Genomic DNA, 14,387 nt, shown 5'->3' with positions numbered 1-14,387 from the left:
AGATAGGTAATCCAGCCTTTTGACTTCTTGGGAATCTTCTGAGTTGTAGGGTTTTTATACCTCTAGCTCTGTGTCTCAGTGAATGTACAATATTAAAATACTTCTGCTAGATGACAATTGCATAAACATGCAATGGTTTTCAGCCTCATACAATTGAAAATTATGAATTAAGCTTTTTTTTGTGTGATGGTGATCCCTTAACAGATTTGTGGTTTTGAAATATATCAACAAATTTTGCTGAATTCTAAAGACTTGATTTCTCTTTTACGAAGAAGGGGGAAACCACTTCTGAGTCTGAAAGCGATCTTCTGATCATCAAAATCTTCCTCTTAGCTAGAGGAGCAATAGGTAGTCAAAATATAATCACTTCATTGTAGTAGGGAAATCTGTCCTCACTTCCCGTGTTGTAACAGCAAACCTACATTTGGTGGGAACAAAAAAGAAATATACTGTTATATCTTTTCTTAAATGTGAAGGTTTGCGCACATCTTTTCTTACTCTACGGCTGTTTCTAAATTATCCTTCTTAATAAATTATTGAAGGGATAGATTGCTTTGTCAGAACGATTACAGATTTTCGGGTAGCTTTTTTGTTTATCTACACTTGTAAAAAAAAAAAAAAAAGAGCAAGCACAATCAGTTGCAAGAATGACATGTTAAAAATTGAAGTTTATCTGCGGAAGCGTGTCTCCACAGTACCTTTCATGTTTATAAACAACAAAAAGGTAGTGTATTGATGATCACTGACTTTTTGATGACAATTCTGGTCATGTCAACAAATGGTAAATCTTTCTTTTGAATTCATATGCAAGGATATCTTTCTTCAGCAGGGTATATTTCAACTGGTTAATATAGGTGTTTTAAAACAGGTTTGAATGCAGTACTGATGTTTGCCTTTTTGCCAATGAAAAGAAGTGTAGATCTCTGAACAAATACGTGTTTGTGTACATATACATACATATGTATATATATCTGTAAAAAAAAAAGAACAAAACTGTAGATCTTAATAGTTTTCATGATTCAATTATCAGGTTTTTATTTTAGAGAAGGATATATTGTAATATTCTGATTTATTTAACTGTAGTTTGTTTGGCTTCAAATTTGAATTAAGTTGAATGTACAGAAGTAGTACAGTTGCTCAAGTTTGTATCTAAACTTTTGTCTTTACAAAGCAGATGTTCTGCATTTTAACCTTAAATACAGATGATTGCTTAGATTCCTATTGCGAACATGCTTAAGCAGGTTAGCTGTCTACATTTCTTTGGCTACAGATTTAGATATTTCTGAAAACTATACAACGTGCCAAGGTGCCTTCAGGAAAAAAAAATTGATGCCATGTCCTTTTTGTTAAATCAATGCATCTTCTCTTCTGCAATCTGGTTATCCTTTTTCAAGTCTCTGCTTTTTTGGCTCCTAGTGACTTGCTATATTTTGAGTTAAATGGACTTTATTAGCTAAACGAAGTTGAAGCAAAGGCTTTCCAGCATACCACCAACTGCAAGTACTTAAATGGAAGCATCAGTGTCAAGTCAGTTGTGAAGACTGAAAACAGTATGTATCCAGTGTTGTGATATGCTTAATTTGTGAGATCAGGTTCTGCATGTGACTACTATTTGTTGTTCATGCTGTTTATTTTTCTTTTATAATGCTTCAGATACACAAATATAGCACAACCTATTATTAAATAGCCAGTTCATATGAGTGAAAATATGGCTATAGGATTTGGTTACTCTGATTGCAATAATGTCCTGGGTTTTCGATGTCAACAAGATCTCTGTTCTGCTGGAATTCATATGTTTGTAGCTCTTCCTTTTTTCCTCCTCCCAGGAGTTTGTCTTAAACTAAAGACAACTAACCAAATCTCTGAGGATGTGATCCAAAGCCACTTCTTGACAGTCTGAGCCTCTAGGCAATATCATTCTTACCCGCTAGCTTGCTTCTGGTTTGTGGATCGAGCGAGTACAGTAATGTGTCAAACATGGATTGGATTTTAAAGGTTGTGTTTTCTTTGTAATTAGAAGCATTGCATATATCATAAATAGTTACTGCACATGTCCAGGCACTGACATTTTAAAGCTACGTATAGGTTTTCTCTGCAAATTTCACTATTGCTCCTCTATACTTTTTCATCTTTTTTGCCTCTCCATGGAAGCAGAGGGGATGCAAAAGAGTACCTGACTCCAGAAACTGCCAGTTTTCCAATTTCTTGATGCTTAATTTTTTTTTAAGTGTATTTTACCTTTTTGCTTTCGCTCCCGGAGTAGCTTTTTACTCACTTTTTACTTTTATGAATTAGTAGTTTCAGATTGCTTTGAATACCTGAACTTTTTTTAAAGCATTAAGTATATTCCATAACACCAGAAGCTTAAGCTTAAACTTCAGTCAGATGGCTGGAAACATAGTCCAGGAAACCTTTGGGAGCTATTTGTAGAGGTGGGTAAGATAGCAAAAATGGGCAGTAGGATGGTATGTGAATTATGGTATATGAATTCATAGTTCAGTAATAGGTCTGCACTGGGTTTCTGTGAAGACTTCAGTTGCCTGAAAGTTGGTTGTAGTAGTTAATCTAGCTCTGAAAAGTTAAACAAGGTGATCTCGGGCAATTTTAAGTCAATGAGTTTCAAAAGCAAACAGGTAAATGGCAACTTCGTGCTCTGAGCACTTGTGATGTAGAGCAGGTGCTCAGAAGGAAGCTGTTGAAGTGTTGCCTTTCTGGATGTTTCTCCCATGTTGAATATTAGAGATTTCATGTGCTATTTGTAGAAATTAAGGATGCTGTGAATTCTAAAGCTATTTTTTGTTTACAGTGAAATAATTTTTTTTAATCTTTAACATTATGATAGTTGCTTCCACATTTTTGGTTTGTAAAATGTTGTCTGTTCTTAGTCTTAGATCATTCTATAGCCCTGGCAGTTTTTAATTGGAAACATTATTAAACTGATATGGTTGTTTGGACCAGCTTCAGACCACATAACATGATGTTGTGGGCCATGTTTTTGGTACTGCTGCTCTAAGAGATGGCATTCTAGTTGTTCATCAATATAAAAAAAAATTCTAGAATACATACACAGGCTATACTTAGTGTTTCTCATTTATTTGTGGTTTATTTGTGCATCACACTAGAATGCTGTGACACCAGCGAAGACGTGCCAGGCTAAAGGCAGAACTGCCTGTCTGAGAGCTGCTGAAATTGCATTATAATACTTTTGAGTCAATTTTATCTTTTTTAAAACATTAATTTTCAATTTTTATTCAAATATTTCCAAGGACTTGAAACGTTCATTACCAGCTGGACTTGGACTTTCTGAAACCAAAATAACATCTCACGGCTTTGACAGCACCAAAGAGGGAGTCGTTGAGGCAGGACCATTTCCAGGTAAAGGTAACTGCTTTTTTGTCTTTATTTTTCAATGTAAAATCTTTAGGCATATTTTCATATGGTCAGGAATACAACGTTCTGTAGCCGCTTTGAGCATTTTGGTACAAATGTACACACTGAGATGTGCATTAGTGACAACCTGTTTATCTTCTCTGGTAGCTGGGTTGTTAAAATACAGAATATATGCTACACTTGTAGTATCTGTCAAGGGACTAGTGGAAACTACTTAGTGTTAAATTGGTCTGCATTTACAGGAAGAGAAGTCTTTCAGCACCTTGAAATGGTGTCAGAATGAAGAATTTTACTATTACATTGCATTGAAGTTTTCTTTAAATGTTGTAGGTATTGTTCTGATTTGAAACATAACTGGAGAATTACTTATTTCTTGATACACAATTCACTTAACTGGATCAGGTTAATGAGTGGAATTCTTTGTTGCCCCTGAGACTTGTTTCTCCTTTTTTTTTGTTATAGTGCATATATTACTTTAATGTACTGTTGTTAGTTAGGAGCGATAATGCTTTGGGTCTCTTTTTTAGGTACTACCTAATGAAAAAGTGTCTGTTCTCATATTTTCTCAGCACAGAGTTGTGGTTGTTTGTAGCAGAAGGATTTTAGTTAATTAATATTTAATTCACTATGCAAGTATTAATGTATGTTTTAGAGAATCTAAGCTAGTATTAAACAATGAGAAATACAAAGTGATAAACAAGCCAGTAATGTCAGTGTTTCCCATCTGTCTAAAAACAATACAGTGCCATGATATAGTATGTGAAAGTGATATTTTAATGAATTATGTCACTTCGACAGTTTCTGAATTTGAAAGGTTTGAAATGATCTCAAATGAGCAGCTGTGAAAATAAGCCTCTTTGTAGTCATATATTTAATTTACTTTTTGCTTCATTTCCTGTTTGGTAGAATGTTGTGCTTATGAAAACAGTGATTTACATGCTGTACTTCATGTATATTACAAAGTGAATGCTGTGGTTTCTTTAAGTCTTTGAAATTAGCAAAATATCTAGCTAAAAACTGGGCAGATGGCAAACTGCTCACCATTTTTGCCTTTTTGTATTCTATTAGCAGGGTAACTGTTGCAGCTGTTAAGTGCATTAGCCTGTAAGGGAAAAAGTGTCTTAAGATGTGTTTCAAGCTACACTAATATGTTTGAAATCAAAATGTTCTGTAGTAAGTTATGTACACAACTGATGAGCTTTGGACATGTAATTTTTAACGCTTTAGTTATCACAGTTTTCCTCCAAGGATATTTTCTTCACATTTTTCCTAATGTTCTAACCAAATCGGAGAGAGAGGGAGAGAAGTGGTAGAAACTAAGCCTTCTTATGAAACTATGGACAAAAGTAGAATGATTGCCCTATTTCTAAAAATTCTATTTTCTGTTTGCATTCAGAAATGAAGCCCAAATAAGGACACTCAAAGTGGACAATATGGAGGGGAAGGGCTTTTAGGATTTGGGGGATGTTGAATGATGAAGCATGCATAAGGCTGCATCAATACTCTGTCAAATGATAAGGATTTTTTAAATTGCTTGTCTTAGCTTGCTTACTGAAGTGATTCAGTCTTTAGGCCTTTAGCAGGATCTTGCAGTCAAACTTTTATGCCTGGATGAATCCAGTTGCAGCTCTTATGCGATGTATCGCTACAGAGGGACACAGCAAGTGAGCTATCTTTCAATCTCGTCTTTTCTATGGAATTGGATCCAAATCATTGGATTAGTTGTACCCCATGTTAGTAGCATTCTATAGTACATTTAAAAGGCAAAAGCTGATTGTTGATTCTGTTACTTAGAGTGATATTTTTGGTGTTACTGATAACTAAATTTTATTGAAACTGCTGAAGTTTAGGTTTGATTTCCTTTTCCTCCAGCACACTGTCAGCCCTGGAGTATCTCAGAATTTCTCAGCAAAAGCAATAAAAGCTTCCCCCCAATATGATGATTACTCATTACTACACAGAAAAAGCTAATGTGCTTGTTTGTTTTTTAAATCCTGAAAACTTCATAAGAATGCCACTTCACATTTATGTGATATGAAAGAGTTGCAAAGCTCTGAAAAGCATAATCCTAAAACAGTTTAGAGAACACATGTGGTGCAGGTCATTTAAAGTTGGGTTTGTTTTTTTTAAAGAGAACAAGCAAGTGCTATAAAATCTTTCTTGTGGAAAGGAGATTACACACCTTAACAGCTAATGGCTGGTATGATTTTCAGGGTAGCTTATTGCTGTGTGTTTACACAGACTTAGGTGCAGATGTTAATCAAGTATATCTGAAATTGGCACACATATCAGAACTTACTTCACCCCTTAATACTGTGAGTACCATTCAGTGACGGTGCAGAGTGAAATCTACCTAGACCTGAAAAAGGAGATTTCAGCTGTGGAAGCTGTATATAACAATCTTTCATGGCATTTTCTGTTGATAGTATATACTTTATTGATGAAGCTGACAGTTGTATTTTGATTACTCTTACAAAAAAAACCAAAAAAGTTTGGCAACATGACCTAGAGAAAACAATTAAATCATGAAAACTTGGAGTAGTTCACATGAACAGCTGCACCTCTTAAAGCATTTCCATCAGAAGTTCCAGCAACTTTTCCGTGAATGCTTTTATTTAGTGGGTTGCTGAAGCAAATGTTTTTGTTTTGAAAAAAAACCCCTATCTGTGTAAAAGTGCACATTGCCTTCTAAGGGAAGATGATGGATTTTCATGGTTAAATATATGCCCTTTTCAGGTTCCTCAGCATCACCCAAATCATCTGTTATATCTCCTAGCAGTGCAGCAGCTAGCAGACTGGCTGGACAAGGTTGTGATTTAATTATTCCCACAGGTATCATAGCTCTGAATGGGTAACGCCCTTGTTTCTGCTGACACGGTACTAACTCCTCCATATCTATAATAATTCGATTTACTGTTAGTTGGAAATATAAATTCTGGGGTTTTTTGGTGGCTCTCATTTCTGGCTTTTAACAGTTCACAAAGTAACCTCTGCTTTCCTTTCTGTATGCTGCTTTTTGCTCTATAAAATTTAAAAAATAATTACCAAATATTAATAATAACAAACAGTAGCTAAAATGGGAGTAACCAAAATCTTTTATTTAGGTTAAAGCTGAAACTTTTGGTGCTTTTTGCCACAATGATCACACATTCCAGTAGAATAGAGTATGAGGTGGCCATTAGGAATTCACAACACCCAAACTAGGCTTTGCCATTTGACTCATTTTGTGCCTATGGGCAAATTACTTAACATCTTTGTCTGTTTCCTCCTATATAAAAGGAGACGACCTATTCAGTTACCTCATAAGGGTGTTGAGAGGATTAATTACTTAATGTTTGCACAGCATTTTGAAGACATAAAGAACCTAGTAGAGCTTGATGCTAAAGGAGTATCTTGAGGCATCTGTATAGACTTTTTTCCAAACTCTTATTTACATAAATGACCTATCAAGGCTACGGTGACTGTAGGTGGCAGTAGGGATTAGAGGCAGGAGTAGTCAAAATTGTACATGAATAAATAAAAATGTTGCTTAAAAAGTGGTAGTGCTTTGCAGTTCTTACTATTTAGGATATTAGGAAATATTTTTTTCAAAATTAAAACTTAAAATCCACGTGACATCCCATACTAGCTTGAAAATGCTAAGTATTGGCAATTTATGTGTGGTGATTGGCCCTAGATAATTTAATTTGTTGCTTTAAATTTTTTCTTTATACTGGTGGTTTGTAGAATTAATTATTCCTGATACAATGAGCTAATAAAGTTGAAATAAATATTGGCTGAACACATCTTCTGGAAAGGATGATGTTCATTGGAAAAGATAAAAAAAACCTGTTTTGAAATTAATTAGTTGTACTCTGACAACAGTTTTTATATGCCGATAATTTTCCTTTAATGGTCTGCAGGTTGTAAACAGACTTTTAGATTGGCTAAATCCAAGAGGGTGTTCAACTGTTGGAATTTTAAAACACAGATTAAGTAATAAACATGTCTCAAAAGCTCTTTTAAGGTTGGCTAGTAAAACTCCATGTATTCAGGTAAGCTTTATTCAGCCTATTACTACATGAAATACTGAGATATATATATATATATGCTTTGAGTTTTAAAATAATTATTTCTTTCTGGAATTGATTTTGAAAATCTGCATAGTCATCTTAAGTTCTTACTGTCACCTTGCTCTGCTTTTGCATGTGCAATTGCACAAATCTTCCATATCTGCTATTAATCCCTTAAAACAAAAAAACCCAAGGCCTTGAAGATTTGCTTTGTGTCTGACATAGGGGGCAGAGCTCAGCAGAGTAGTGGACCTGTTGTGTTAGCAGATGAAGTAAAGAATCCAGCAATGGAGAAATTGGAATTGGTGAGAAAGTGGAGCCTAAACACTTACAAGGTATGCAGACGTATATTTGTGTGTGTGTGTATTGTAGATGAGTTTGCTACTAGATCGGAATAAAGCTTTTGAAGTATTGTACTACTGTATGAAAGTAATCTGTTGTTGCAGCGAGCATAAGCAAGCATGCGTAAGGAAGGCTTAGTTTTTTTCCAAGTGTTGCATTCTTTGTAAGCCTCTTTAAGTCCCTGATTTTAAGTGGAAAATCTTTCATAGGTATTATTGATTTAACAAGTTAAAGAATGTTCCATTTCTAATGTCCACTTCAACATACAGAATATACAGAGTGTACAGCACCAATGATTATAATTAAATCTTTTTGCTATCTTTGAGTTGATTGCTGATACAATAACATTTTAGCTGAAGGGAAAAAGTCAGGCCCATCTACAAGTTCCATACTTGTTAATCACCATTCTGATGTTTTTGTTTTGTCTTCACTGATTGTTTTTTCTTAGTGTTGGAATTGTTGTGTCAATTCGTGTGTGTTTTAGTCTTGTATGGTTGGGATTTGGTAAAATTAAAATAATAACAAAAGAATAAAGAAAAGGTGCTTAAAGCACACCAATTTGCCAGAAGTGACTCTCATTAAAAAGGTAAGGAACAAATGTCAAGGAATACATTACTAACAGGAGTTTTAAACAAAGACCTGTTTTGAAAAATAGCTTTTTGTTATGCCTGAAACTTAAATGACAGAGGTGTGGGCAGATGGCTTGTACATCAGTGGGGTCTACATCAAACCATGAAGAAATGAAGAATCTGTGGGAAAAAACTTCCCCTGTAAAACACAGCTCTGAATCCCTTCAGTGTTCTTAAGTCCAGATAAGGACTTCCTCCCCAGTGAGGATGGGAAGCAGGGATGGAGACGTTCCTACTGACCAGTAAATGCTTATTCTGTTCTTTGTGTTAGAATCCGAAGTTTGCATTTTTTTTTATGTCTAATTAAATGGCTTTCAGAATTTCTACTTTTCTTGTAACCTAAATTTTGTAGAACTGCAGAAGTCTGTCAGCTACTCCTGGAGCATGCTGTGGTCCAATCAGAATGTGTGTTATTCAGCTGAAGCCATTCTTTAAAATTCTCTGTCTGTTTAAGAAACATTGACTCTTGAGATTGAATCTGCTATACCACAACTAAATAGGAGAGGACTTGACCTTATTCTGTCTTTTTGGTGCCTTGATTTAGAAAACAAAACCAAAAGAATCCCCATGTCTCAATCGCAGAATGATTACAAACCCACTTACATGAAGCAATAGCCAGAGGACTAGTGAAAAATGCTGGGAAAAGTGGTCTCAGTTCCTTGTTTAGAACATTATTTCTTTGGCAGTAGTCTTTGCAAAGTCTGGATTTTTAGGTTTCTTTCTTGGCTTAAACCGCTCCCTCCCTGAAATTCAGAATCCCACCAGTTATGCCATAGCAAACAAAGACTAGCACTTTCAGGATACTAAATGAATCTGGTTTTTTGAAAGCTTGAAGTTGTTTCCCAAATATGCCTAAGGAGATATGTCAGTTATGATCTTTCTAGAGTCCCATACTGACTTCTTGTACAGCTTTTTTGGAGGAATAGGATTGTTCAAAGAGAGCTAATTTTGAGTTTAGGGAGCATTATGCTAATGCCACTGGAGATGCTATACATTTGAAAACACTTTATAAACAAAAAGCATATTTAATTTGGTTAAGGACAGTATTTCAGTGTGTGTACATACTGGCTTGCTTTGGATCCCATTAGGAAGGTCGTGGGAAGAAGTCTCCTCCTTATCTCATAATAGCTAACTGATCATAGGTTAGAAGATGCAGAAATAAAGGGCAGGGGTAAATGGTTGGTGGAGGGAAGTCAGCAGTTGAACCCCTCTGAGCTGAAAGCCATGGTATTCAATGTACCAGACATTAATCTGCAAGTGGAGTTAGTGGTGAAACTTGCTGTTAGGAAGTTCTTTAGGAATCTGACAGGAGTAGTTCCTCTGTCATGGTGTCTGTATCAGGAGTTGTGAAATCTAAATTATGGGATATGTTCAGAAGTCATGCCCATCTGTGAAGAGATTAAGTATGCCTTCATATATTTTGAGTACCTTGCTTTTTGTCCCATATGCATTTCTGTGAATGAGAGACAATTGCTTTTGTTATCTCCCACTTTTATTTCTGTTCTAAGAAACTGTTTCCAACCAAAAATCACAGGAGGTTAAAGCTGCTCTTCTGTCTAGCCTAACCATGAGTTTTGAAAGACTGTATTTTCCTGTAATTTATAACTTGATAAGATTATTCTGTTGCCTTTGCAACTACTGTCCCTCTTCACTCTCTCCAGTCTTATGGTGCCTATTAATCATGAATTAGTCTCAAAAGAAGTGGCCCTTCTTTCCATAATCTAGTGACAAGAGCTTTTTCTGTTCTTTGCCCCCTTCCCCTGCCTCCCCCTTTGGGTGAGAACGGTGTTTTCAGTTTAGCAGAACAACATAGGCACAAAAAAGTTGTGACTCTTCTTGATTTTCAGCAATTTTAATAAAAAGCTTATCTTTGGTTTTCATACAACTTCTTAAACTTTGAGAAAAAAAAACAGTGTAACTGTTTTACAAGCCTCTCTTTAATACTGGCTACTAGTGGATCATTTATTTCTGAGACATGTCCAGTAATGTCTCTGTTCATCTTTTAACATATGCAATTCAAAATATATTTCTCTTAAATGTATTTTGCTGAATTTTTTTCTTTGAGAGAGTTGTTTTTCTTGAACTTTGCCTTGTGTGACTTCTTTTTGAGGAGCATGGTCTTATTCAGGACAGTGTTCTTTATAGATATCTTTTAGAACAAAGCAAAATGGAATTAATGTGTGGCATTTTCTCCTTTTGCTAGTGAGAATATACAGCAACTTGTGTGTCTGTCTGTACTAGTCTGCTTAGAACCAGATTAAATCAAAATAGATAGATGCATCGTCTTTCTCAAGTATTCTTGTTCAGTCTCAGTGTTCAACTTTAGCTACGTCTCAGTTTAACGAAGTATGCAGTGTAAGTCTTTCCAATTACTAGATTTTCCTCACTTGTCACTGCTGGGGATTTTTTTAGGTGTTTTGCTGTAACTTCTGAAGCAAATACTCCTTGGCTGAAAATAATTCTTTCCTTTGTAATTTATTCTTGCTTCCAAAAATTTTGCCTTCCATGATTCAGATTTTTCTCTTGCATCTCCATAGGGGTGTATGTGTGTCTCAGCTTTTTTTGAAAATAGCCAAAATTTGTCCATCAGTTCCAGAGTTACTAGTAAAATGCTTATTTATGCTCTGACCACACTGATTGCTAAGCTGTATTTTGCAATTTCTCTTGCAGACTTTGGTAGTAAAGTTGTATTCTGTGTTGATACGATTTGTTATGCTCTCCCAAATTTCTGATTCTTGACAGACAAATGTCTCCTCGATTAGCTGTGCTCTTTCTTGTTAATTGGTTGAATCTAATGAAGTAGCCGATATAGTCTGTACCTTCCAATCTAAAGCTTATGAGTTAAGACCAATTTGTTCTGCATGATCATTCCTGTATTTCCTGTGTTTGTCTACTAAATTTAGAAAGGACATAAAATTTCTAGCAGGTTAAATGTGTATCTCCTTTGGATGTAAGTGAAGACTGGATTAAACTAAAGTCCTTGAATCTGGAAACCCTGGGAAATCCAGTGCTGTAATGTATTTAGGGAACATGGTATAAGATAGGCTTGGGCATTATTTCACCTAAAAAGATAGCAGCTTTGCGCTTAGGTTAAGTCCCTTCAGAGTAGTTGTGGCCTTGACTACTAACTTTGTTTCTTTGTAATTCTGTTTCTAGCAGTAATTCTTCAAATGTGTAACTTGGTTATCTCTTCACCTCTTGGGACCACAGATTAACTTCAAGGAACTTACTATAACAGTAAATAATTCCTGCTTTCCATAGAGAAATTGTATGGCTTTGCTACACATCTGCTTTGCAAATGGTTTCTCCTATGTCTTGGTTAAGGGAAATCCCAATGTGCATCTTGGGAGGCTCACTGCCAAGTTGGGCTCAAATCTCTGGCAGAGAAGGTGTCACAGATAAGTGGAATGTGGTAGCAGCCTGAGCTGTCACAGCCATTGGCTGGGTGAAAGTGTCTACAGCCTTGTAATAGCACATTTTCTGCTCACTGTGTTAATGAACTGCAAATCTCTTAAGAATTTGACTTGTGACAGAAAAGAAATAGTAAGTATTTCTGAGACAATCAGCTCCATTTTATAGATGTATAAATAATGAGAAATGTGTTTTAATAGTTTTACATATTTCTCAGTAGGAGTTCCCAGTTTCCCAGTCAGCTTTAAAAAACATGCTGAAAACCACCACCTCCTTACCTCTTCCCCAAAAAAACCCCAAAAATAACATTTTTGGAAAACATAACATGGATGATCTGGAATTGGATGGCTGATAGACAAAGCCCAAAAGATCACTAACTAGATATTTTTATGCAGAACTAGTAATATTCCCATTAACTGACTTTAATGCAGTGGGCTAAATTGCTTCTTTTAACTTAATGAGATTCACCAAACCTAAAAAGAGATAAGTGTTCTTTTACTTGAGAAACAATTAGTTATGCTCTTGATTTGCTAACTTGAATATTCATCTTAGTAGGAGTTGAGACTTGTCCAGCTGTTCTTGCTGAGTCCTGATAAACTTCTAAAGAGTGTGTTGTTTTTTCAGTTTGTTGTGCAAACTTATATTGGGAGGGGTGATTGTGAAAGAATTGTGTGTAATTATATGTCCCTTGAAGCTGAAAATGGGTGTATGCTGTGTTGTCTTGAATATACTTGATTCTTTATAATTTAAATTTTTTTCCCCAGTGTACACGTCAGATCATCTCTGAAAAATTGGGTCGTGGCTCAAGAACAGTAGATCTGGAACTAGAAGCTCAAATAGATGTATTGAGAGATAACAAAAAAAAATACGAAAATATCCTGAGACTGGCACAGACGCTGTCCACACAACTCTTCCAGATGGTACATACCCAAAGGCAACTTGGAGATGCATTTGCTGACCTGAGTTTGAAATCATTGGAACTTCATGTAAGGCTTTTATAGTGTTAAAAAATAAAGTGGCAGAGATGAAGATAAGCCTAATTGACTTGTGCAGGGTATATAGTCGTTAGCAGCTACTTTTCTAAACATTGTAGTTAACAACATACTACATGCTCTTTGTGTTAAAAGCTTATGTAATTCACTTAAAACTACAGGAAATTATTGAAATTACTGTAGTTCTTTATTATTTCTTAAATGCTTGCCTTTAGTTGATGGTTGGACTCAAGAACTGACAACTTTGCTTTGCATAGAAAATGCATTTTGCTATTAATTTTGCTTCTAATGAAATGTCATCAAAGTGTTCCAGAGTGTTACGTCATTTCAATTACAGGATGTCTTTGGGGAATATGCCTGGGAGTAAGTAGAATAGGGCACATTCCTTCACTTGTGCACATTGAATGTGAGTAAATTATTTTTCTGTAGCATATTTAAGCATTGAGATTTCATCTCAAAGAACTTTTTTAATCAGAATTTTGCTACTAATAGGATTAATCTGTATTCTTACGTTGTTTGGAGTTTCTGAGCAAGAGAGGCAGTCTTTAGATACCTGCATTTGGGTTGTTATGATTCCTTGGTTTAGAAGTTTCTGTAACACTGGCACTTTTTGTTGCTGATAATAAAACTGTCTGCTGTAAAGAGAGAGAAGGTAGATGTTGCATACAAAACATAGTAGCTGGCTTGCTTCTACATTGATTGTTCTGTACTTCCAAAGTTAAAGCAGTTTGATACTGCTACTGATCCTTTGGAAAACCAGTATTAAGGGGCTTAATGATTCCCTAAAACATAGCTGCTGAAACAGCCCCAATTATCTTTGTGATTATTAAACTTAAAACCTCTGTCTGTTTGTTTTTCCCTTTTCATGATTGTCTATTCCCGTTGAGTTTTAAGGGAGGATGTGGAGTTCATGCTTGCACAGAGGAAACTTAACTGATAGCGGAAAAAATTTGAGACTCCTGCACTGGAGTACAGGAATTTTTAATATTACAGTCTGACAGATGAAAATCTGTGAAAGTAGAGCCTTTCTAGCAGCTAAGAAAGTAAATAATCTGTTAAAAGAAGTTTTTAATAATCAGTTTACTCTTGACATGACTGTGGGCATGTGGTTTGTGGCAGAACTTAGTGATTGTTATGAAGTATGTGCTGAAGCTGGATGTTTCTTCTGAACCTTGAATTAAATCTGGCATCATGCTCTTGTTTAATGAATGTTTCTTGTTCCGTGAATAGCTTGTAACTTCTAATGGGAATACTGTTCTTCCAGGTTCTTTCAGTATCTTGTACTGGTCTTGGAATTTGTTTCAGTCATTCATGTCTTGTGTAGATTATTGAATGGGGCTCTTGATGAAAATCAAATAAAGGTTTCTGCTGCTGTAATAAAAGTTATCTAACCTTTGCCTCTTGGAGACTTGCCTGATGTTTGTCTCTTTCCTCTTTGGTGTTTCCCCTTCGTTTAATCTATACTGTATTGCCATCTGTAGTCTGGCCTATTCTTCTTGGATGTTTTGGGTGGCATTGTTGCCTCTAAAACTTGTGCAAGACTGAAAGACTGAACAGGTAGTCTTCAGTGT

General features: G+C 35.6%; 1 protein-coding gene across 1 annotated transcript in view; it reads left to right on the top strand.

The window, feature by feature from the left end:
* ARFIP1 (ADP ribosylation factor interacting protein 1) overlaps positions 1 to 14,387 on the top strand; it is a 39,098-nt gene that overhangs the window by 10,952 nt on the left and 13,759 nt on the right. The window contains exons 3-6 of the mRNA XM_009813489.2: positions 3,267 to 3,381; positions 6,127 to 6,222; positions 7,668 to 7,777; positions 12,589 to 12,810. Of these exons, the coding sequence (XP_009811791.2) occupies positions 3,267 to 3,381; positions 6,127 to 6,222; positions 7,668 to 7,777; positions 12,589 to 12,810 (543 nt within the window). The remainder of the gene's footprint in view (positions 1 to 3,266; positions 3,382 to 6,126; positions 6,223 to 7,667; positions 7,778 to 12,588; positions 12,811 to 14,387) is intronic.

This window comes from Gavia stellata, chromosome 5, assembly GCF_030936135.1.
Source record: "Gavia stellata isolate bGavSte3 chromosome 5, bGavSte3.hap2, whole genome shotgun sequence".
Taxonomy (NCBI): Eukaryota; Metazoa; Chordata; class Aves; order Gaviiformes; family Gaviidae; genus Gavia; species Gavia stellata.
This window is presented reverse-complemented; position numbering and strand designations above follow the sequence as displayed.